Consider the following 23941-nt stretch of genomic DNA (forward strand, 5'->3'; position numbering starts at 1 on the left):
GCCACTGCTGGGGTCTGATGGGGCATGGGGCTCCCAAAGGCTTTTTCTTACCAAGAGGCCCCCACTTGTTCAGAGGAAGAGGAGCCCATCCAGCAGAAGGTCTGACCCAGGGGGCCAGGGCCAGGCTGTCCCTTGTGTTCCCACCCACACGTTTTGGCCAAGGCACTGCCAGGAAAGCTGTTTTCTTGACAGAAGAGATTGGCTATAGGTGGCAAGGGCCCCTCCTTCTTTCCTCCTTGCCCTGTCAGGGCACCTGTGAGACAAAGGGTGGCAGAAAAGACCAGAAGCAAGCCTTGGGTCCCCAAAGTCGGATACTCCTGGCAGATGAACCATCACACCTTACTTCTGCCTCCTGCCCTGTGTTCCTGGGCCAGGCAGCACCAGGGATGAGTGAATGAATGAATGAGTGCAGGAAGAGCTGATTCAGTGCACCTGGTGTCCACCCAGAAAGAGGAACCACAGATCCTTCCCTGAGACGCTGCTTTCAGTGGCTGACAGATTTCTAGACTGGCCTGGAAGCAAGAGCATCTGGGCAGGACCTGACTGAAGGGCAAGAGGGAAGGGCCTGGCAGGGACAATGTAGGCACAGGGGCCCACTTGGGGAGGGAGGCAGGGGCGCTGACCTGTGAATTTCTCTGTTTTTAGGCTGCGTGTGAGAGCTGGATGGCAAAGCAGCTTTCATTGCTATGCAGTGCTCAGGGATTGGAATCTCTGCCTATTAAAATCATGATTTCCTCTTGGGAAAATAAATATTTGGGTTTGTTTTGCTGTGACTAAGTCTCATGAATTTTAACAACATAAAGTTGTGGGGTTCCCTTGAGGCATCTAGCCTCCCCCTCCCCTCTGGTTTCTGGACCTCATGGGGCCCAGCACCTCTCTAAGCCTCAGTCTCTGTGTGCCACACAGGGACATGGACAACCCTTCACCTGCTCCTACACTGGTATGCAGACAGCACCGGGCATGGGGAGACACATGGTTCGGGGTGCCCAGATGGCATGGCACCCCTTTTCTTCTTCTGGAAATAGACCTGCCCGCTGGCCATGAGGTGGGCCCCTGACCAGACAGGACCATTGGGAAAACACCTTCATTCTGGCCTCCTGCGGGCGGGGGGTGGGGCAGCTGGCAACACCCAGATCCTTCCTGGGGTCCCATACTGAGCATGGTAGAGAAGCTTTCCTTCTGCTATGTTGCTCACCAGGGGGATTATGATGGGGGCTGCAAGTGCTGCCTGCCTGTGGCGGGGTGAGTGCTGGTGGGCAGAATTGAGCCTGCAGGGGAATGGGAGATTAGCAGAACCCAAAGGCGCCCATCCCTGCTCATGCGCTCAAGGCTCTTTTCCAAATTCTGAGCTAAACAGTCATGTTCCTTAGTTGCTGTGTGCGTCGCCCCTTCGACATGCCTGAGTGTGGTCAAGGCCTCTTACAGGTGCTGCCAACCACAGTGGAGGCCAAACAACATGACAGGGTTCCCGCCTATGAGGACAAACCCCCCTTCCATCACACTAAGAGTCAAGAGCTATCTTGTGGCCCTACCCCTCAGCCACAGCTGACAGGCCAGGACAGCACAATATACTGTCCCCTGGGAATTTGGGGAGGGGGCTCTGGGATGTCAGCCATGTGGTGGAGAGGACCGTGGCCTGGGGCCCCAGCCCCCAGAGGCTCAGCAGGCCCCCCTCGTGGAGAGGCCTGGGGAGCAGGGCTGCATTTCTTGTGTGCACAGGGGGATAATCACTGAGTCGGGGCTGCTGTGCATGACAGCCCTCATCACGAGAAAGTCATCACAAGCAAAGCCTCCTGGCCCCGTGGACACAGAGTGCCCCCAGCTTCTTCCTGGGGGAACTTGAGGTCAGCTTTGTCCCCAGGGACCACCTTGCTCCCCGGAGCATGGTCAGCCCCTGGCAGGTGGTTGAGGGCAGAGGCTAAGGCTCTGTAGGCTCTCCCACTTGCTCCCACAGGGCTTACCCTCTGGCTCATTGCTGTGCATTAGCCAGGGTGTAAATGCAGAACCCGAAGTCCCAGAACACACAACTCAGTAGCTGAAGCCCAAAGTGTCTCTCTGAGTATCTGTCATACTCTCCCCCAGAACGGAAGCCACCCCTGGACTTGAGTCCCATGACTGTGTCCCATGGCAGCTGTGGGTCAGATACACGGAGGATGCGTTTCTGCCAGGAGCCCAGAATCCTTACTCTCCCCAAGTGCTCTGGAAGGTTCTAGAGTTCGCTCACTAGTCAGGAAACCCAGCCTGCTGCTGGGACTCCTCACCAGAACTGCTGCTGTGCCTACTCCCCCAAAACACCTCCATCTCACAGCTGCAGTCCCTGGGCCCCAAGCTGACAGCAAACGCAATACTTGCTGAGGGGCTGGGACATGACTTGGACAATAGTGTTATGCACACAGCACAAACTCAGGGCACCTTTGGTCACCCCTGGCAACCCAGGTAGGGTGGTGGTAGAGATGACAGCCAGCATCAGTGTGTCAGCTCCCACCTGCACTGGCAAGCCACTCCACATGCATCCTCCCCACACCCACTGAATCCTCATGCCAGTCCTGAGTGACTGTTCTTATTGTCTCTGTTATACAACTTGCAAGTCAAGGACAAGAGAGGGGCAGTAACTCACAAGAGAGGCACGCAGCATGTAGGTGGCAGAGCTGGTTCACGCCCAGGATGCCATGTTCTCCCAGCTGAGCAACGCTAACTCGAAGGCTGGCACAGTACTGGCAATGGGATATGGTTCAGCCAGAAAGAGAATGAAGCCCTCGCACATGCTGCAGTGTGGACGAAGCTTGAGAACATCATGCTGAGTGAGAGGAGTCAAACACAAAGCCTGCATATCGCATGGTTCGATTCCTGTGAAATATCTAGAACAGGCAGATCCAGAGACAGAAAGTAGATGGGTAGTTGGCCATGGCTGGGGGTGGCTTCTAAGGCTACACCATTTCTTTTAAGGGAGATGAAAATGTTCTAAAATTAGATCTCGATGCCGTGTGCACAGCTCGGACTGCACTGCAACCGCCAAAACTGTACATGTTCAATGGCTGAATTGTACGTTATGTGAGTTATCTCAAGACAGCAGTTTTAAAATCAAAGTACACCCAGAACCAAAGCACCTTCTGAAGTGCACACTCTTTCCCTTGCTCAAGGGGAGAATCGATTGAGCAGGTGGGGGAGGGGAGGGAGGAGGGCTGGGGAGGGGCTGGGTGCAGCCAGCAGTGTGTCAGGCAGCGAGGCCCAAGGCCCAAGGAAGACCCAGCGTGGGGAGCAGGAGTCCCAGGAACCACAGCAACCGTGCCTGCCGAAGAGGAAAGGGCTCTGTGCTCAGGCCGTGTGGGGAAGAAGACCTAAAATAACTGAGAACCTGAAACTCCAGGGAGAAGTTGAGGGCGGTGTGGTTGCCTCGAATGGGGAACTCCTCCTGGAGGGAAAGGAGAAGTTTATTTGGGAGGGATGTTAGGGTGAAGCCAGGCAGGGGATGGTGGTGGGGATGGAGGAGGAAAGGTTTCTCACATGGAAACACTCAAGTTCTGAACGTCCTTGGGCACCACATGCTGGTTTGTTTGTAGAAGAACCCTGATGGGAGAGGGGAAAAGATTCCCACTTCTTAGATGCAGGGTAGGGGTGGGGTGGGGAACTGAGGCTGGGGGCACACAGAAAGTCCCGCTCAGTCTCCTTTCAGTGGTCTGCTTTGGCCTGAGGAAGGGATTCCCAGGGACTCATTCCTGGGGACTCCGGTGCCCTAGGCTCCATTGTATCAGACCAGAGCCAGCTCTGTTGGCACCCCCTGCAGACTGAGGCCACCTTTTGGATTCCTCTCTGAGCCCCTGTTCCAGCTGGGCCCTCCAGGTGCTCATTTGCTTACCCACTGTGAGCTGAGTGCCTGGCTGTGCCAGGCACCCTCCAGGGCTGGAGACTGAAGGTGAGCAGAGTGAAAACCTCACCTTACACCGTTCATGTTCAACAAGCATTCAAGTTCAACAGGACTGAAGCAGGAGTGGGGCCCAGACCCTTTCCACTGATAGAGGGGTGGGGTCACTCACAGATCTGTTGACTCACAGCCACTCCGGGGCAGGCTGTGTGCCAGGTGCTGAGGGTGCTGAACTGTGGGACTGACACCACCCTGCTCTAACAAGTGGGGACTGGACAGTCACACAGATAGGTGCTGTGATCACTGGGGGGATATGACAGTCGGGGGTGCCTCCCCATCAGAGAGCAGAGGGGGCCTCCTTGGTGAGCAAGGTCAGAGTCACCCTAGCAGATGAAGGCGGGTCTGTGGGGAGGGATGCAGCTAACAGAGTATGAGTGCAAAGCCAGGCCTGGAAGGGGCATGGGGTGCTTAGGGCCTGAGTGCAGGCTCATGGCCTGGGGCACTATTGCAAGGGCCGCTGGTGAAGACAGAGGCGGGGGTGGCATGGGGCATGCAACCCCACTACAGCTGAGTCACAGGAGAGATAAATCTACTAGAAGTGAATCAACACAACGCTGTGATTGTCAGAGAAGCCAAGAAGGAGCAGGGTGGAAGGAAGGGTTGAAGGAGAGAGAAGTTGGGAGAGAAAGGCCCAGGGGAGCTCCCATCTCTCCCCTTTTCTCCCTGGCAGCTTGGAAAGGTGATGGAAAGAAAACTGGAAAAGAGAAGCTCTGGTGTCCAAACAACACCAGCTCCCTATCCCAGCCCCCCATCCTGGCCCCAGGGCGGGCAGAAGGCTGGATTTTTGTTTAAAAAGTTTAGTAAAACTCCAGGGGAGAGGAGTCTGATGCTCTGTTGGATGATGTTCAATAGAAACCTGCAGAGAAAAATGTGGCCCTTCAGGGAAGAGCCTGGGGCCTCAGGTCACTGCTGCCACTGCCCACTCACTCTCTTGGGATGGCCATTTAGATAAGAGTGGTGTGGTGACGATGCCTCAGAGCAGGGGCCACGGGCGATATGGTCTCTCCTCACCCTCCAAGTTCAGTGAAGACTGCCATTCATCAAATGGTCGTGGTGTCACCTGCTATGCTGACTCCTTGGGGCCACAGCTGGGTTGATGGGGTGATGGGTTTGGAACTGTTTGAAGACAGTTGAGGAGAGGTGAAATTAGAAGCCAGGAAGTTCTGGTGTGAGAAGAGCCTTAGAGATTTGGACTGGGACCCTACGAAGTCTGTTGAGCTGGGTGTCTACAACAGTTCCCTTATTAAAAAGGACTAGCCCAGTTTTTGTCCTCTGCACCTTTTCTCTTGCTCTTTCTTTCTGGGTGGAAGGCAAATGTGATGCCTGGAGGTAACAGCCACTTTGCAACTAGGAAGCTACAAATCAGAGGATGGTAGAAGAGAATGAGAAAAAAAAAAAAAAAAAAAGCCTGTGTTCCAGATGTCATCATAGCTGCACCAGCCTGACAGAAGTGCCTCTGTGTTTTGTTACATGGACTAAACCAAACAGCCCGGTTTATACTGCTATTCATTTTCTGCTGTTTGCAGCTAAAGGCAACCCTATGGATACAGGGTTCAAATCCTTCATGTTTGTGGCTGGCAGATTGAAGAAAAAAAAAATACAAAATGCCTCGTTAAATTAGAATTTCAGATAAACAGTGAAGAATTTTCAGTGTAAGAGTGTCCCAGTCAGTAGTTAGGACACACACCGAAATTCTGTTTACCTGGAATCTGATTTCCACTGCAGTCCTGTTTGCGGAGGAAGCATCAGAACCCAGACAGGTCTGTCCAGAGCCTTGTCCTGAGCTGAGCGGGTTGTGCTCTTTTTGTTCTGGGCCTCCCTTATTTCCATCCTGCTTGATGTCGCTAGTGCTTTCTTTCTTTTTTTAAAACTACACTTTTAAAAAAAGATTTTATTTATTTAGTTTTAGAGAGAGGGGAAGGGAGGGAGAAAGAGAGGGAGAGAAACATTAATCTGTGGTTGCCTACTGGGGATGTGGCCTGTAACCCAGGTATGTGCCCTGACTGGTAATTGAACCGGTAACTCTTTGGTTTGCAGGTCAGCACTCAACCAAAGCTGCCATAAAGGGTGTGTAAAGAGGATTTAGAAAAACCACATGAATCCTCACCCAGGACAGTAACTAAGGTTGGTGCTCAGACAAGAGAACTGTGGAAAGTGAGAGTGGTAGATGCTTCTACAGCAACTTGACTGTGGCATGACATTTTAATTGCATTTTAAAAAGTATCAGTCACCCATAGATGGGGGGTGGACAACTGTTCCCTGTGGATAGTGTGTGACTACTGACCCAGGACTTGCAGGAAGTGCCCTGGCCCATGGGAGCACTGTGTGGTGAAGAATGCTGAGACCTCATCCAAGCTCAGCAGAAATGTGCTGTGTTAGATTGGCCACACCTGCAGCCCAGACCAGTCAGTGCGGACAATCACCCACAAGTCCACTTGAGAGATGGACTTGGACTCAAATGTCCAAGTGGTTCTCAGCAGCTGCATTTCAGACGTGACACTGGTTGAGCCTTGCAGAGCGCTGTCATGCTCAGCATCTCCCTTGTCCCACTGGAGGCACTTAGCATGCCCCCAACACAGATGTTCCCAGAAGCCTGGTGTTATAATGGGGAGGACACACCCTGGCGCCCTGTACCCTGAGAGTCACACGTTCCAGCCCCCTGACTGGTTTCTGCACACAGATGTCCCCTGATCCCTCCTGCTCAGAAGGGGACACGAGTGTGCACCCTGCATTACAGTTGTGCACAGGTGGCTCAGGGAGGTCAGACAACACGCTTGAATAAACATGCTCTGTTGCCTGCAGAAGAGGAGGTAAAGAAGGGGCCTCTGTGTCCTCTCTTCTTAGCCACTCCCCTTCCCCCTGCCCCAGGGCAGCAGGGAGGCTCCTGGGCAGATAAGCACCCGGCTAAGGGCAGCAGGCAGGATGCTGGGGGCTGGCTCCTCCCACAGCAAATCTGGAATCTGGAGTGGAAGCCAGAGGAAGCTGCACAGGCCCAGAGCAGGAGGCAGATAACTGGCCACAGCCTAGGAGAGGGGAGGTGACACAGGGTTCTCTGGGGCAAGGTCACTGTTCCCTGTTTGCAGGACACGCATTGGATGGGTCAGCGGGAGCCCTGAAGCCTGGATGAAGTGCTCACTTTCCATGCTTTTTTAGAAAAAGAAATAGAAGCTTTTTTATTGTGATTCGATACACAGAATATAAAATTTACCCTTTTAGCCACTTAAAAAAGAACAATACAAAAAACATTAAAGAGAACGGGGCAGGGGCAGTAAGTGCATTCACATGGCTATGCGATCATCACCTCTACCTACTTTCAGGGCTTTTCTTCGCCCCCAAAGTGAACTCCATCCCCTTCAGCAGCTACTTCCTGTTACTCCCTCTCCCAGGCCCTGACAACCACTAATCTGCTTTCTGTGTCTGACGATTTGCCTGTTCTGGACTTTGAATGGAATGAGGCCTTTTGTGTCTGGCTTCTTTCACTTAGTATAATTTTTGCAGGTTCATCCATGCTTCTACCAGATCATTCTCCCAAATTCTCTCAGCTAATGTTGCCACTTCACTGTTTTGGCAGTGAAATGACCAGGCAAAATGCAGACCTGCATGATAATACCTCCGCTGAATTGCAGACAGTAGCAGAGAGTGGGCGGGGAGGCAGCAGGCAGGGTTTGGGGTCATTTCTCTTAGTCCCTATTTCCTCACCATGAAGGGGGGGGCGCCGAATGGAGGGCAGTTGGCTTGAGTGGTGTCCTCAGAAAGAATAGGGGTTCTGTTTTCCAGTGAAGAGAGTATAGAGAATCCCCCCCATGCCCCGCCCGCCCAGCCCTGTCCCCTGCAGCAGGCAGGATGTCTCTTGCCCTATTTCTGGGATCTTCAAAATGAGCATGCACTCAGGACTTTCCAGTTACCTGGGCAAGAGAGCTTAAAGAAATCTGTGAGGTCCTCGACTTCCAGATTATTCTGGGAAAAAAGGGGGGCCTGTGATCTGCCCATTCCCCTTTCTCACCTCACCCCTTCTGACCCTTCTCTGTGTGCAGCCTAAATCCAACCACAGTGCTTTGCCCCAAGGCACAAAAAGCACCAAGGCTCCCATGCCATACGCCCCCCACCCCCCGCCTTCCTCATGTTCTCTTGGTGTCAAGCCTGCAGCTGCCAAGGGTCAGTGGCCCTTAGGGGACATGCCTATGTTGACTTTCTATTTATTGCTGATTGGGTCCCAGACTCTGCAAGTTAGGTGTCAAGTTGTAGGAAATGGACAAGTTGCAAACTACTTTTGTTCCATAGAAAAGTTTGTGCTTTACTGACGGGTTTACTGGTCTTTGTGAGGCATTATCCCTTCATGGAATCAACTTTGCCCTCTGCTGGTTCCCTTATCAATGAGAGAGACATATCTTTGACACACGTTCATTTAAGGCTTATGTTTTTTACCTTTTTGAAAGGTATACATTGAACTTTTCTTCCTGCCTGTCTGCCTACTTTCTTTCTTTTCTACCAGTTCATCCAACCATCCATCTACCATCCGTCCATCCACCCTTCCATCCCACCACATACCCCTCCATCCATCCATGCATCCATTCATTTATATCAGAATTGGAAGTCAAAAGTGAGACATCTGGGTCATTTAATAATAGGCTTATTTGAGTTAAAAGCAGACAAGCACCAATCTGGGTAGAATGGTTTCCAGTGCAGACCAACCTGGCAGTTTGATTCTGTGGCAACATTTCCATTATTCAAGTGCACTAAATCTGCACCTTCAAGGTTTTCATAAAATAGGTGTGTACTACAGTAGAAAACGCATAGCACACTGCACAATACAACCGTTGTGACTCTTTAAACAATACCTAGATGTGGCAAACTGGCCCGCCGTCACCATGGCCACGGGTCCTACCCTCAGGCATTGGTTCAGTACAATATTCGAGGTTCATGATCCCCAGGGTCCCTGGGTCCTGCCTCTGCTGTGTTGCTGTGATTCATACCGAGTGGGCTGGGTGCCTCCGGGTCAGAAGGTTTTTGTGAAATAGGCGTGTGTTCTGTGTGGCACTCACTAATGCAGGGCTGCGCGGAGGCTGTGGGGGAGTGCCAAGTCCTGACCCTGTGGCCAGGTTGTGGGATGTAGCTAATTGTTACTTTTGCAAACTTCTCTGGTACCCATTGGGCCATTGTTGTCCACCAAAAAAGAGGCAACCCTAGGGTTGGGTGTGACTGAGCAGAGCGAGGCCGTTTTATAAGAAGTATCACCTTAAAGGGGACTTGGCTTTTCAAGAACATTTCAGAAGGCCTGCAAGCAAAAACAAGTAAAAAACACTGAACCACTGGCCTCAAGAATAGGCCCTGATGTCCAATACGTGGCAGGTCCCTCCCCCACTGAGTGACTGCTGTTCTGTCTTGGCGCACAGGGGCAAAGTTGGGTGCCGACACACCTCCCTCACAGACACAAGAGGATGAAGGAAAGCGCTTCCCTAAGAGCTCCAAGAGTGGGAAATGTGATTATGATCACCTCCACCTCCTATCCTGGACCCTCACAGGGTCCCCACTGGGCTCCCACAGACCCCCGGTGTCCCAGCTGGCTGCTGTGATGTCAGAGGCAGCTGCAGTCTCCTGTGTTGCCCACTCCAGGCCCGACTGCAGGAGCTGGGGCAGCCCTATCAGCAGCATGAGGCACTGCTCTATCACATGTTCCTGGGCTAATCAAGGGACCAGCGGGGATGTCCTCCCACTAGTTCAGTCTCCTGACCTTTCCAGGACAGGCCAAGGTCCCCTCATCTGTGCCGTGGCTGATGTTGGTGGGGTAGGAGGCAGCGAGGGGCTCAGCTAGCAAATAGCAGCCACAGAAGTCCCCTCAGCCTCCTCTTCCTTCTAGCAAGCGCCACGGAGGGCCAAGGCCTTTCCCCTGACTGCCTGGAACCCTGTCTCTTGCCTCCTGGAGTGGAGTGGGGTTTCCCAGCTTACTCGGAGGCCTCATGCTTCAAAGGTTACATCTCTCATCTCACACGATGCCAGGACTTTCCCCGGAGCACTGCAGGTTTAACCCGTCCTCAGCAGGAGCACACAGCAGCCGTGGAGGGCCTCTGTCCCTGGGAGCGCTTGCACACACAGCAGAGCAAGGGCCCGGTGCCCCACCTCCCTGGCTCTCTCCCACCTACTCATCGAAGCTGGACTTCCCCTCACATCCTCACCTGGGTTGACTACTGAACCTGTGTTCAGAAAGGATGAGGCTCGGTTGGCTGAGACCCCTCATGTGCTCTGAGGCACCCCACTCAGTGCCCTGCCTCCTGCCTAGGCTTTGGAGAACTAGGAACTCCCGCAGGAGCCACGCACTAATGCTCACGACCTCCAGAAACTTTCCTGGACATTTTGTACAAAAGGCCTCTCCCCCAGAACTGGGAGGGACTCTTCCTATGGCTCCATCCTCTGGCCCTGCCTGGGCTTGTATGACCACAGGACAACCGTGAAGGAGCCACTGGCACTGATGCCCTGTAAAATGATCATGAGGAGAGAAAATAGAAAATTGCAAAAGAATTCATAGAACATGTAACAATGTAAAACACAGAAAGGCACGATGTACCTGGAAAAGACACACAGAGCGGCTCTGAGCACTGACAGGTGTTACTGGCTCCGTTTTACTTACAAGAGAATGGAGACTGGGGGTGGGGGCTGAGCAGCGTGGCCAAGACCCAGCTGAGGACGCTGAGCTGGGTCCAGCCCCAGCAGCCTGGCCTGAAACGGCTCATGAGCCCATCTCACCACCCCAGAGGAGGGTGGCCTCCGGGTAGGGGGCACTGAGTCTATAAAATTCCTTTTTAACGAGGTAGGGGCAGGGAGGGGGCCTGCCTTTTGCCCTGTTGGCTTCCCTGATGGGGCTTTTGTGGTGTGTGCATGTGTGCGTGAATTATTTCATAATTTAAATTAAAGTCTGGCCACCAACAGAAAGGGGTGAGATGCACAAGGCGCACATTAGAGGCCCAGATGCTGGTGACAGGTGAGGACTGCGTTTCCTGACTCCTGGGTCCTATGGACTCAGAGCAGATCCTGGAGCAGGATTTGAATGTGAGCCTTGTGTGAAATGTTCGTGTTCTGGCAGCCAGAGTGAAGGAGTAAGGAGAAATAAGCAAAATTGGCTTTAATAGTCTGTTACATTTGATCTATCTGAAATGCTATCATTTTTACAAGGGTTCAAATTAAAATGATTAAGGTATTTTGCCTCCTTGGTTTTGTCCGAAGACTTTGAAACCCTTTGTCAAGGTGGCGCAGGTCGGACCGGCAGCCCCAGGTGGAGGCAGGGCTTGGAGACTCCACCGCTTGTACTCCCCAGGAGGCAGAGGCCACCTCAGTGCATTCCACAGGTGGTGAACTGGGGCTCAGAGGTGCATGGTGTGGGGAGAGGTGAGAGGCCAAGTTGGGGTGGACACAGGTGTTTGCCCGAAAAGGGAGCTTCCTGACCCTGCCCAGGAGAGCAGCCCCGGAGGGGTGGGGCTGCAGGACTTCAGGTCCAGCTGTCTCTGGGTCACCTTGGGAGGGAGGGAAGCACCTGGCAGTTTCAGTTTCCGACAGGAAGCTGCATGCTCCTATCTCCCCTGCACCAGCTGCACTCTCTGCCCTGAAGTTCTGGGTGGAGCCCTCGCCTGGAGAGCCCCCCAGGTGGGGACAGTCCCTCCAGCTGCAGACAAGGAAGCCCTGGCTGAGAGTCTGGCACCAAGCTCAGCTCCTCAGCTGGCCTCCTGGGCCTTGGAGAATTTCGGGGTGCAATGCCCTTGAGGGCCAAAAACAGGGGAGTCACACAGGTTCTGACTTGCACTTTTTGTCACCTGACTCTCGCCTGCTTTCAGGTTGTTTGGTCCCAACCCTGGTCTAGGAAATTCTGTGGTGGTGGAGGGGAGAGAATGAGCTCTGACATCTCTCTGTCTGTCTGTCCGTCCAGGGCTGGGAGGACATAGAGACAACACGCTGCACTGAGGACCCCTGGGAAACAAGCGGGAAGAAGGAGGGAGTCGGGCTGCGCAGCACTTCTAGGGAAGAAGACCCTTTCCTCTTCTGGCTGAGGCAGCAGTAGGAGCAAGGCCAGCAAGAGGGGGTCCTAAGCAAGGCAGGACCTGAGGCCTTCTGGCAAACTATAACCTCTCTGAGCTCTGGGCGTTGGGGTCCCATGCCCTGGCTAGCAGGACCCCTGCCCAGAGCAGGAGCTGGAGACCTGAGATCTCTGAATAAGAGAGCCCAGCATGAGAAAACCCTAGGTTCTCAGCCTCAGAACTCAGCAGAGGGGCCCCATTTCTGAGGAAGCCCTGAGCCTCAGACAGAGGTGGCTGGGCTGGCCCCAGCTGGCCTGGGGTCCCAGGCCCCAGCAGTCTGGAGGGTGGGCCAGTGTGTAGATCTTTCCTGCCCCTCCTGCTTGTCCTTCCTCCCACTCCACTCCCCCCTCCTAGGGTCTGTGAACTTGGGGCTTTCCACAACACTCAAAATGTACACGATTTGGGAGGAAGGAGGAAGCACTGGGAGCCCGCAGGGCAGAGTAAATCCCCCACTTCCTTCTCCATGGGCTCCCTCTCAGCTGTACCAAGTGGCCTTTGCCAGGGGAGGGTCTGCAGGGGGTCACAGCCAGGATTCCAGGAAGGGATAGGCATGAGTATGAGAGCAAGGCGGGTCTGGAAGGCGAGCTGGGCACTGGGCCAGGTGGGTATGGGTGAAGGGGGTGTCCCTTACCATCCCCTATCCTCTGTGGATGCTGGCTGTCATCCCCACATCCCAGACAAGCCTGCTGGGCCATGGGTCAGATGTCAGAGCTGGTTCCCAGCCCAGCCCTCCTATCTCACCTACTGCTCTGGTCCAACCCGCTGCCCTTGCAGAGGAGCAAACTGAGACTCAGGGAACCCAGACTACAGAGACCAGAGTACAGAACTCTGCCCAAGGTCTTGCCTTCAAAGCAGCCTCCTCTGACACCTCCCTGTTCTTCTCAGGCCTCCTCGCCTGTCTTGAACCTTCCATCCCCTCTACATGCTTGTGAAGCTATGCAGACCCAGGGAAGGGGTGTGGCCAAGTGTCCCTCAGGGCTGTGAGTGCCATGCTGGCAAGTGGCCCTCTCACAGAGGGACTCCTTTCTGCACCTGTCCCCCGCAAGAGTGAAAGTCAAGTTCAGAGGGCCATACCCTTCTAGAACTCTCAGATTGATGGAGTGGGCACTCAAACACCCATGTACACTTTAGACCTGGGCAGGGATGAGCTCACTTTTCAAAAGGTTTCAAAACAGCAACCAGCAGAGGGGCCGGGGCTCCCCAAGAATACTGGGATGGGCAGGCAGCTATGCCCCATCAGCTGGGATGTGCTTAATCCGGGTGTCAGCTGTGGGCACCAGGCAGCACCTGCCTTGGGCTCCCTGGTATGGAGCAGGCAGACCCTACTGAAGGCTCTAGGAGGATCCAGCTGAGAGTGTGGATTGCAGGGCGTGGCTTTCACATGAGAATTTGTGGGTGCAAAAGGGATCCCCATCCCGAGTCCCAACTGGGCTACATCTCTTCCTGGGAAGGATGCTCAGCAGAAGGGGAGGTCTCCAGCCCTAACAGCAGTGCTGTGTTACCTTAGGCAGGTTCCTTGACTTCTCTGATTTGTGCCCTCCCCTGTACAACCAAGTTGATGCCTTGAAGGGTGGCTGGGAGGAAGCCATACCTGGGGCTAGAAAGGAGCCTGGAATGGGATCGCCAGTCTCACTCTGCCTGTCCCCTCCCCTCCAGCAGCCTGCGTTTGCGGGAAACAACCACAGAGGCCCTCTCCCACGTTGTCAGTCAGGGCTCGCTGAGTCTGAGGCAGATCATGGCACACTCAGAAGACTGTTTTGTTCGAGAGACCGGCCTCCTGGTGCATTCCCTGCTAGTCATCCAAAGGTTGCTGAGCCCCTGGCAACACTACCTGTGTCCTCCCACCTGCAGTAGAGGCAGCCGAGCCTGAGTAGAGACTCTTTCAGGTGTCCACATCTTCAGGTGTCAACTCAGGTGAGCGCAGCTGAAGGCAGGCTGCACCCCATACCACTGATCTGCCAGCTCGGAGGAAGGGGTATGTGAAAGTGTGGGCCTCTGACCCAGATGCCCTGGGGCACTGTGGCCAAGAGGGCGCTGGGGCAGGGACAGGAAAAGAGCCACGTGCCAGCGGAATGTGCCCATGGTTTTGATGATGAGAACTTCATTAGTGTCTGCTGCAAAACAACTTTGGCTCCATAACAACTGATAAGAATGACTTGGAGTCCACAGACGCCTGGCTAGCCTGGAGTGCACTTAGAGGGTGGGTAGCGCTGGAAGAAGCCCCTCTTTTCTCCTGCCATGGCTGCCCTGGCCCTCTCCCCTCCTTCAGCCCCATCCCGAGTGGACATCTTGAGGAAGGAGCACTGGTTGGGGAGTCTTGGCTCAGCTACGACCAGGTTGGGCCTCTCCCCAGACCCCTCTTCCCAGCTGTACAACATCTGGTCAACTGCAGTCACGGAAGTGAAAGTGCATGAGAAAGCCCCACGCAGCCCAGTGCAGACAGGTTAAGGATGCCTTTCTTCTCAGGACAAGTCAAGAAGTGAAAGTGTTCTTTGCCTCCTCCAGCTGCCCCTGTGGGACCACTTCCTCCAAGAAGCTGGCTTGGATTACACCCTGTCCCCCTGGGTGACACCCTGCCCTGTGGGTCTCTTCCTAGGCTCAGATTCAGGGTCTGATGAATGAGGAGGACATTGGTGATTAGTGGCCTCTTGCTGACTGGCTCAGAAGGCTTGCCCTGAGGATTCGAGGGATGGTGAAGGAATGGGAGAGTTTTAGCAGAAACTGTGGGTCCCAGGGAAAGAGCACTCCACATTTACCAGGGGAGGAAAGGAGACCTACTTTCCTAGGATCTGGCGTGGAGCAGAGTCTTCCCTCCACAGGCTTCCTCCCCTTCCTGACTCAAGGACACCGGGGTGGGGGCTCTGTACTTGGAATTGGCTGTGGGACTCAGTCCAGAACATCTACTGGTCCCAAAGTTGAGCCCCTGCTCCAGTGCTTTGTGCCCTGGACACTGGTCCTGGGGACTGTCCAGGGGCTTTGGGAGATGTGGGGGGTTGGGGTAGGAGAGAGGTGGATGTTTGCTCTGCAGTTTACCCTCCTGGGAGTGCCCTGGCTCTCTGGACATCCATAGCCCTTACTCCCTCTCCTGTCCCCCCCTCTCTCTACCCCCACTCACCCCCTTCCCAGACTTCTGTGCTGTCCCTGCCACTATGTTTGGCCTTTGAAAGTGGCTCCTCTGCCAGCTACCCATACTCCATTGCCCCATCCTTGCACTACTGGTTTCCTGCCAGGGCCACCTGATCTGGCAAGGGCTCTGGGGCCAGCTTTCCACCTTAAATGGGCCCTCACACCATGTGCCTCTGTATCCATTCTCGGGGTTGGCAGAACTGGGTTCGGTTGGGCCTCTGCTCTTGCTTGCTGTGTGACCTTAGGAACCTCGGTACTTCCTGTGATGGCAGTCACAGCAGCTTGGCAGGCTCTGAGCTTCAGTCCTGACCCAGGAGCCCCCAGCACTGTGTGGTCAACAAGGAAGGAACAGGAGGTGGGGGGTGAGGTGGGCCACTTTGGGAAGAAGCCCTGCAGTGAGTGAGCAGAGTAGGGGCAAGAGCGATGGTACAGGCAAAATCAAGTAAGTACTAACAGTACTTTGCACAGACATGGATGGACAGTCATTCCCTATTCCCATATCACAGGTCAGACGGTCACTGTGGGATTGGCATTCAGTCCCTCACTGCAGAGAGAGGCTGTGACTCTGATGTCCTTTCACACATGCTCTAATCCCAGATGCCCTGGGCCTTCCCTGTGTGAATCTACCAGTGTCCATACCTGACCATCTCCCCACAGGGGCCAGGGCTGAATAAAAATTGGGGCAGAGCGGGTCAAGACAGAAACTCCTCCAGCTTCAGATTGCTCATTCCCAGCCTCCCCTGCAGCTGGAGGCCATGTGTCCACTCCCTAGCCATGCACTGTGAAAGTGTGGGCTGTGCAGGCTCTGGGCACCTCCCCCCAATCCTGCTGCATGGAATGCAGGCAGGACAGTTGGAGCACTGGTCACCTGGATTGGAGTGGCCCTAAATCCAATGACATGTCTTTATAAGAGGAGAGGACATGGAGACGCACATGGAGAAGGATGTGTGATGATGGAGGCAGAGACAAGGGAATTGGCCACAAGCCGGGGATGCCTGGAGCCCCCAGGAGGGGAAAGAGGCCAGAATGACCCTCCCTGACCGCCTCTGGAGGGAGCGTGGCCTTGCCCCCACCTGGGTTTCAGACTCTGCCTCCAGAACTGGGGGGGAATAGATTTCTGTTGTTCTAAATCACTGGTTTATGGTAATTTGTTATAGCAATCCCAGAAAATTAATACAGCGGGAAGAGCATTCCAGGCAGAGAACATTGCAGAGAAAAGCCCACGGTCAGGTAGCAGCTAGAGGGGGAGGAGCAGCATGGGGGAGGGAAAGCAAGGTGGGAGGAGGAGCCTGTGCCATTTGGTGACTGTGGTGGCCTCTGAACCCTGCCTCTAGATCAGGTGACCCAAGGCTGGGATCTGGCAGCTTCAGGCTTCCTCACAGGATAGTGCCTTCCGTGGGATTCATCCTGATACCCCGAACATCTCAGGCTGCCTTTGCTTGGACTCCTCCAGTGACAGGATGCCCACTATCCAGTGCTTAAGCTGAATTCTGTTACCTGGATCTCATGTTAGCCTCTTGGGTGATACTGAGCAAGCTCAGGGGGGTCACCACTCCCAATACTCACACACCCCCTGACACACACACAAGCCTCCTCTGCTTCAGGCTAAATCTTGAACAGATTTCAAGGTCTCCACTCCCCACATCTCTTCCAAGTGTCCTGGGGCCTACCTGTCCTTTCTGTGGGGGCACAGCACCCTGACCTTCAGTCTGCGCATCTGGAAAGTGGGCTTGTGGGGACAAGTTCCCAGTTCCTGCATAGCTCCTAGTAAATATAGTAGGCACCTAATAAACCTGAGCACAGCAAATACTCCTCTAAATGGGGCCGTTCCTTTCTCCCCAGGTTGTCACCTGCCTTCAGCAGCTCCTCAGCACCATGGGGTCCTAATGGGTCCCGGACCCTCTGCCACAGTGGGGCTGATGAGAACACTAGTTCCTGAGGGGATGGGCCAGAGAGGGGCCAGGCTGCTCAGGGCTACCCTGCATTTGGCCATGGGGTCCGATGGTTCCCCCATTCTCAGCCCTGAAGCCCCCTCCTCTCCCATCTCCTACCAAACAGCAGGGCAGCATTTATTTATGTTTGCTCTCAGACAGAAAGAATCTTACACTTCAGCTTTAAAGATGGGATTTACTGTTCTTTCCATACTTTAGAGCCACTGAACATGGTTTTGGGTCCCAAAGGTTTTCACAGATGCTGGGGAAGACTGCAGGCCCGGGAAGCTGCATGGGGAGCTATGCTGCCTGAAGGCCTCTCATGCCCTCCTAGGACCTCAGGGCCCCCGGAGGGCTCCTTGAAGCCCATCCCATGGCTTCTTCCCTGGTGCTGCCTTCTGGCACCACAGAGCCCAGCATTTGTTTCCCTGAGGGAGCCCAGGGGCAAGGCAGGATGTTTCCCCTTGTAGCTGTCTTTGGGGTCAGGTAATTTAGAGAAGATGGGACATGAGCTCCTAAAAGCCAGTGTCACAAAGCTGGGACCTTCGTGCCCAGGTAAGCCCTCAACCCAAACCACTAACCAAATAGATACTACTTTCCCTCCTCCCAGTGAACTCCCTCACCCCAAGCAAGCAGTGCCTTTCTTGGGATGCACATGACCGTGAGGTCAATAAATCGATGGCTGAGAATTTGAGTCAGAGGTCCACCCAGACCATCAGCCCCAGGTATCTGCAGCCCAACCAACACGGCGAATGACCTGAGTGCAGCCAGATTCATGGCCACCTCTTGGCCTTAAGTTCTTTCACAGTTCATTACCCCTCAAACTCCCCGCAATCCAAACAAAACAGCAACCAGCAGTTCTCATGCGCACCCCACCCTCCTTTCCCCTCTTTCCTGTCCTGGCCTTTGAGAGCCACTCCTATACTCCATCGGGAAGCAGGAGAATGGGGGTTGACACACAAGGAAACTGAGGCGCAGGTGTGGAGAGGTTGGCCCAGGGCACAGTGGCGGGTGGCAGAACTGGGCTGCTGGCTCCAGGACAGAGGGGTCAGGTAGGGCTGCTTGTGGTGCCCATCAGGAACTGGACTGGACCAGAACACCCCCACAGGGCCAGCAACCTGGCACCTCCCCGTAGGCATCTTCTTCTCAATTAGGAGAAGCCAACAAACATGCTTGTTCCTGTTTGTGAAGTCAGACCACTCCAGCTTGGGATGCGTCTGAGTGACTGACAGAGTCCCAGTCGCAGGGGGTTGGCCCTTGGGCCCCTGCGCGGCGGCAGGTGGGAACCTGCTCAGGGAACATGGTCTCTCTGCAGAGAAGGGAGGGCTGCCCCTGGGTTGGGGTGCTGAACATGGCTGTCAGGGGCCTGCTTGGTCCCTGGAGAAGACTGCAGCAGTGAGACTTGGGGCTGTGGGCTCTGGAAGGTTCCAAAGTCTCCTTGGAGTGTGGTCATGTGGCTATAGGTTAAGGAAGGGGACCATCTGCTTATAATTTTTCTGGCCCCTGTGTCCTGGGATGAGGTCTTACAGGGCCTCCAAGCACTTAACAGCTGAAGTCAGGGGTGTTAGGAAGGACAGAGGCCAGGTTCTCCATGGCCCCCCACGTCATTCTGACACTGGCTGAAAAGGGCGGAAACGCTGGCAGGGCTGATCCTTGGCAGGGACAGGGTCCAGTGTGGACCATCACTCGCTCTGGGGTCCTGGGCTAGGCCCTCTCCCCTTTGGCCTCAGTTTCCTCATCCAATCTCCACATCCTGGGGTCTCCCAGGAGAGGGGCGCTGTGCACTCCACCCATCTGCACATCACCTCCCTCACTGAATCCAGGATCCTACCCACTGAGGAACACAGAACCCACTCTCCTAATGGGACTCAGCAGCCCCTGCCTCCAGCATCTGCCTCTGGGTAGGGCCCACATGCCCAGCCTGGCACCTGGTGGGTCCTCCATGAGCCACCTGCCCCAGCTGTGCAGGACGTGCCCTATGGGGAGGCTGTGTGGATGTTTGAGGTGAGTCAACACAGCAGGCTGGAGCTGTCAACAGAGCTGGGCAAGTAGCAGCTTGGAGATGTCACCCTCTCCAGCCACCTGCTCCAGCTGCTCTCCCTTCCCCCCAACCCCCTTACCTGGGCCGCCCTTTCTGGGACCCCGGGGAGCTGAGCAGCTGGTGGATGCCAAGAGCCTGCTATCCAGCACCAGGGACACGTAGGACATGGAGCTGGAGGTGGATCCGGGAGACTGAGTCCTGGGTGCAAGGCAGACAGCCCTCCAGGGGCCAGCAGGGGCCAGCGTGGGACCAGGGTCGAGCTTGGCTGTAAGTGCGTTTACCGACTTGGTGGGGCCTCAAGAGTCAGATGAGGGGCCCTGGCCAGCTGGGGTTTCTGAGAACCAGAGGCTTCTGTGTCCCAGTCAGCTCTGGGCCTTCAGGCATCCACTGTCGCCTGCCTGGGGAAGAGGTGGGAGGCCACAGGGGCTCATGTGATTCAGGGCGGGCTTGGGGAGGCTGGCGGTGGGGGGAGGTCTCCTTGCAGCCTGCAGGCAAGGCAACCAGCTGTATCACCGTGATAGTGTGTCTGGGGGACAGGGAAGCAGCCATGCAGCTGTGCCTACTGCTTCCTCAACAGGAACCATCTGGACACGGCCCTGCCCAGCCTTCCCTCTCAGCCATTCCGGTCTGACTTTCCAACAACTTCCTCCTACCGCAGGCCGGTGACACCCCACCCACCTGAACCCTGGCCTGTTGGGTGTGTTTTCTTGGCCTGGGTGGGGGCTCAGAGTAGCACATGGGGTCAGTGTCCATCCTGGCTGATTCTCTACCTGCCAGCCCCACCCACCTGTCTTCCCACCCTCCTGGCCCTGGCCCTGCCTTCAGCCTGGGGTGGTCAGAGGCTCTCCTTCCACTTCTCAAGCCAGATTTTTCCTAGAGCCCCATTGTTGGGACCAACCCTCTGTCAGCATCGACTGTGTCCCTAGAACCAGACCTCGAGGTGAGTTCTGGTACGGTCCAGATGCTCTGGCCTGCCCTTCTCTACTCAGGGTTCTGCAGCAGCTGCCTGGGGCTGCTGGCCCCACCCACCCTGGAAGTACCACCTGTCAGGAGCCCCCTCTTTGTGCTTGGCTATCTGCACAGTGTTGTGGGGGTCCTGGCCTCCTGGGTGAGAGCTCCTTTGAGACCCTTTATACCCATTTCTCAATAGATACCTTGGGGGAACAGGGGCCAATTCTGGCTCATGGATGGAATTGCTGAGGCAGCTGGGGCTGCTTCCCAGTCTGAGGGACTCCACAAACCACATCAGAGCCTTCTGTAACCACTTGGACACCAGGGGGTGTCCTGGAGTCCCCTCTCTTCTGGGCACCTAACTGGCAAAGAGGAAGCACATCATAAGCACTAAAAAGGTCACCACTGTGGGAAGCCAGCAGATAACAAGCACCTTCACAAAGGAGACGTGTGCCCTGTTGCCCATGCCCCTCTGCTAGCCCTGTGGCCCACTCCCTGGGGACCAACCACAGCTGCAGGTGCAGTGGCCTCACCCAGGCCACCGTGTGCAATCTGCAGACCCAGAGCTGACACACAGGCTTCTGGGCCATTTTGATTGAATTGAGTTTTTAGGTAATGCCTGCACATGGTGACTAATTCAAGCAGTGCAGAAGGAAGCACTGAGAAAAGTACACACTTCCCTTCCTCCTTGTCCTTATTCAGAGGCCAGTTCTGTCATAGTAGTTTGGGCATACTTCTAGAGTCCGTATAGGGTCAAGACTATTCCTGGAAGGGGCTGCCACATGCGTGGCCTCCGTACATGGCTCCAGAGCTCACGTGCAGAGGAGGGTCTGTGAGCCTGGCCAGCCCCTGGGCATCACCATTGTCCTCATGGCCCTTCCTTGCTTCCCATGCTCTGACTTGGACTGGGATTCAGGATCTGAGGGTCAGCCTTGCTGACCTCCCCTGGCCAGTGTCCTCCTTGGCATGACATTGTGATTGTAGTGGTCCCAGCTCCCAGACTGTTTCTGGGAGAGGAGACACTGCATTGAAACTCTGCGCGTGGTCTGCCACACGATTGGTGTGCAGTGATGCAGCTGTGACTCTGAGAGCTGATATTAGTATTCTTGTCACTGTCATTGTTGTTTTCCAGGCCTCAAGAGGCGGGTGGGAGTGGGTTTTTGAGCCAGGAACTGAGAAGCCCTCTGTGAAGCCAATAGGACGGCAGCCTGGGTGGGGCAGCCCCCACACCCAGCTCTAGGCAGATGTTTGAGTGTCTTGCACCTGTGGGAGCACCCCTCGCAGATGGGATACTTCCACTTTTGTGATGAGTCCTCTGTCCTGCCTGGTTTTCTAATTATTGGGGCTGCCAGAGTTTGGGTTGGAAAGATAAGAAAGTTCCCCATGAGTGGGGTCTGCCCTGGTCCCTTGTTGGCCACCTTGGGGGTATGTGCCTGCTCCCTGTCCCCCACCCCCTGCCCCGGGCTGGGTAGTTGGTGTCTGTGGGGAAGCAGACGTTGGCTGTGGCTTTTGGAGCTGGGCGGCCTGGAAGATAAAGAGCTGAGGAGGAAGCGGCTGCAGCTGGAGGTGGTGCAAGGGGGTGGGGTCCTGGGCTGGTCCCTCTTGGTCCCAGAGCTGCTCCCTCAGAGACCATTGCCATCTGCAGGGAGAGTAGAGTAGAGGGGGCCAGGGACCTCCCCTCTTCCTTTCCTTCCACCTCCCCCACTTTTTCCTTTACTGCCTTCCTACAAATACTATGAGGGTCCACTCTGGAGTCATACACGGGCTCAGAACAGCCCTATTCCTGCTCAATAAGCCCCTAACAGATGTGGCCCATGAGGCTGTTAGCAGAGGTGATTTGGAAGTTGTGACTGAGGGATCAGTTAGGATTGACTGTAGGGAGGTGGGGAGAGCCCAGGTAGAGGGGCCCTGAGAGAGTCCCATCTTCAGGCTTTCAGAAAGCTTCAAAATAGTCAGAGAGCTGGAGGGAAGCCAGAGGGGAGATGACCCTAGGTGCAGGTGGGCAGGGAAGCCCACCAGAATGGGTTTCATATTTCTGCCTTTTCTCCAAGCACATAGGAGTCCCAGGACTGCTGGGTAGATGAATAGGTAAATGGGTTGATGGGTTCATGATGGTGGATGGATGGCTGAGTGGATGGATGGATGAATGGGTAAGTGACAGCAAGTGGTAGATGGGTAGATGGGTGGGTGGGTGGCAGGCTAGCTGGATGAGTAGACGGATGGATGGATGGATGGATGGGTAGGTGGGTGGATGGATGAATGGGTGGGTAAATAGATGGATGAACAAATCAGTGGAAACACATACCATGGGTGTCTTATACCAGTCCTATTTAAAGAAGAGGGTGCTTCTTTAGAGGGGTAACATCTACAGTCACAGAGCCCCGGAACAGGGATATAAGTCACCAGGCAGCCCCGGAGGAGGCTGAATGGGGAGATTTGGGCAGCTCCATGTAAGCCAAGTCAGGCCAGCACCCTCTAATCCAGTGCCTAGCAGGCAGCCAAACTCTGCGTCCAGGTCTCAAATGAGGTGTCACCAGGTGGTGGTGGGTGACAGGGATGGGGCAGGAAAAACCTGCCCCATGCTCTTGCTCAGGGCAGCCTAGGGCTGGATGCTTCATCCACCACTCTCCAGCTCAGGGTGCTGCTGAGCAAACTCGGAGCCATGGGGAAGGTGCCATGTGTGTGCCTGAGTGAGTTGGAGGAAGGAAATGAAAATGCTAACAGTGACAGCTATGACAGTAAAGCTCCAATTTACTGAGCACTGAAATGTGCCGACAGCTTCTCGAGGTCTCGTTGAGTCTGCTCTGCACACAAGGAGACTGCGACTGTTAACACCCCATCACTAAGAAGCTCAGAGCAATCTCCTCATGTCACCTGCTCAGACAGCTGGGGTTTGGGATGCAGCCTGGATAGACCCTGGAGGGTGGCCAGGGAACAAGGTGGAGGATCTTGCTGCGATGACGACCCCAACCTTCCCACACACAGCCCCTCTGGCCCCACCCTTGATCTATTTTGCTCCTCACCAGCCGCTCACCTTCTCGAGTGGCAGGCAAGGCAGCCCATTCAGCTGAATGGGAAACCAAGGCCCTGAGAGGGATGTTGTAGAGTGTCACTCCTGCATGACCCAGCACTCCTGGGGGTGGGGGGATGGGCCTGGCCCCAGACCATGTGCCTGCAAAGCCGCATCCTCTGGGTCCTGGGGTCTTGCCCACTCTTCTCCCTTGATCAACCATGCTTCAAAGGGGAAAGCCCCTTCCCACCACTTTCACTTTGAGGAGCCCCAGGTGGAGGGTGGGGTAGGGTGAGACCTTGGGCACTGACTCTGTCCTGGCTCCTGGTTTCTCTCTGACTCTTCGGGCTGAAGTTTCCCACGCCCTGGCCAAGCTGCCCTGCCTGCAGAGAAGCCGTATCCAGCCCTCGCTTTAGGGATGGGCTATAATTGCATTCCCTTTGAGTCCACAAGACCATGAGCTCAGCTGACCTGGGCACAGTGTGTTTGCTTCAGAAAAAACAGAAAGAAGCCTCTTCTGGGCTTTGATATAGTTTTTTTCCTTTTTGCTCTTTCTTTCTCCTCTCCATCCTGCCTTGGGGTTGGCAGCAGCTTAAAAGGGGAGGAGACTGGCTCGGGCATACAAACCAACCTTCTATAACGTTTCCAAGATTGTCATCAGCTCCTCTGGAAGGCAAATCCCTCCTAAGTCAGGCCTTGCCTCCTCCCAATGTGTGAGGATAGACTCCCAGGCTGCTTAAGGCAAAAATATGGCATATAAGGACATATTTGGATGTAAATATTTGCAGCCGCAAGAGTAGCTGGGAGATGAGGTCCTGTGCATGTGTGTCTCTCAGGAAGTCAGGAATCTGGGCCATATGGTTTCTCTTCAAGCTGCCTCTCTTTCTCACGAAGGTG

General features: G+C 54.9%; 1 protein-coding gene across 3 annotated transcripts in view; it reads right to left on the minus strand.

Annotated features, from left to right (window-relative positions):
- Positions 1 to 19536, minus strand: part of CBFA2T3 (CBFA2/RUNX1 partner transcriptional co-repressor 3) — a 90106-nt gene extending 70570 nt beyond the window's left edge. For 2 of the 3 annotated variants that reach the window (XM_045191727.3, XM_045191726.3), the window contains exon 1: positions 19163 to 19536. In XM_045191727.3, coding sequence (XP_045047662.2) covers positions 19163 to 19250 — 88 coding nt within the window. In that variant the 5' untranslated portion in view covers positions 19251 to 19536. The remainder of the gene's footprint in view (positions 1 to 19162) is intronic. The other variant, XM_024555950.4, reaches the window with a different exon arrangement.
- Between the last annotated feature and the right edge of the window lie 4405 nt (positions 19537 to 23941).

Source organism: Desmodus rotundus, chromosome 12 (assembly GCF_022682495.2).
Source record: "Desmodus rotundus isolate HL8 chromosome 12, HLdesRot8A.1, whole genome shotgun sequence".
NCBI lineage: Eukaryota > Metazoa > Chordata > Mammalia > Chiroptera > Phyllostomidae > Desmodus > Desmodus rotundus.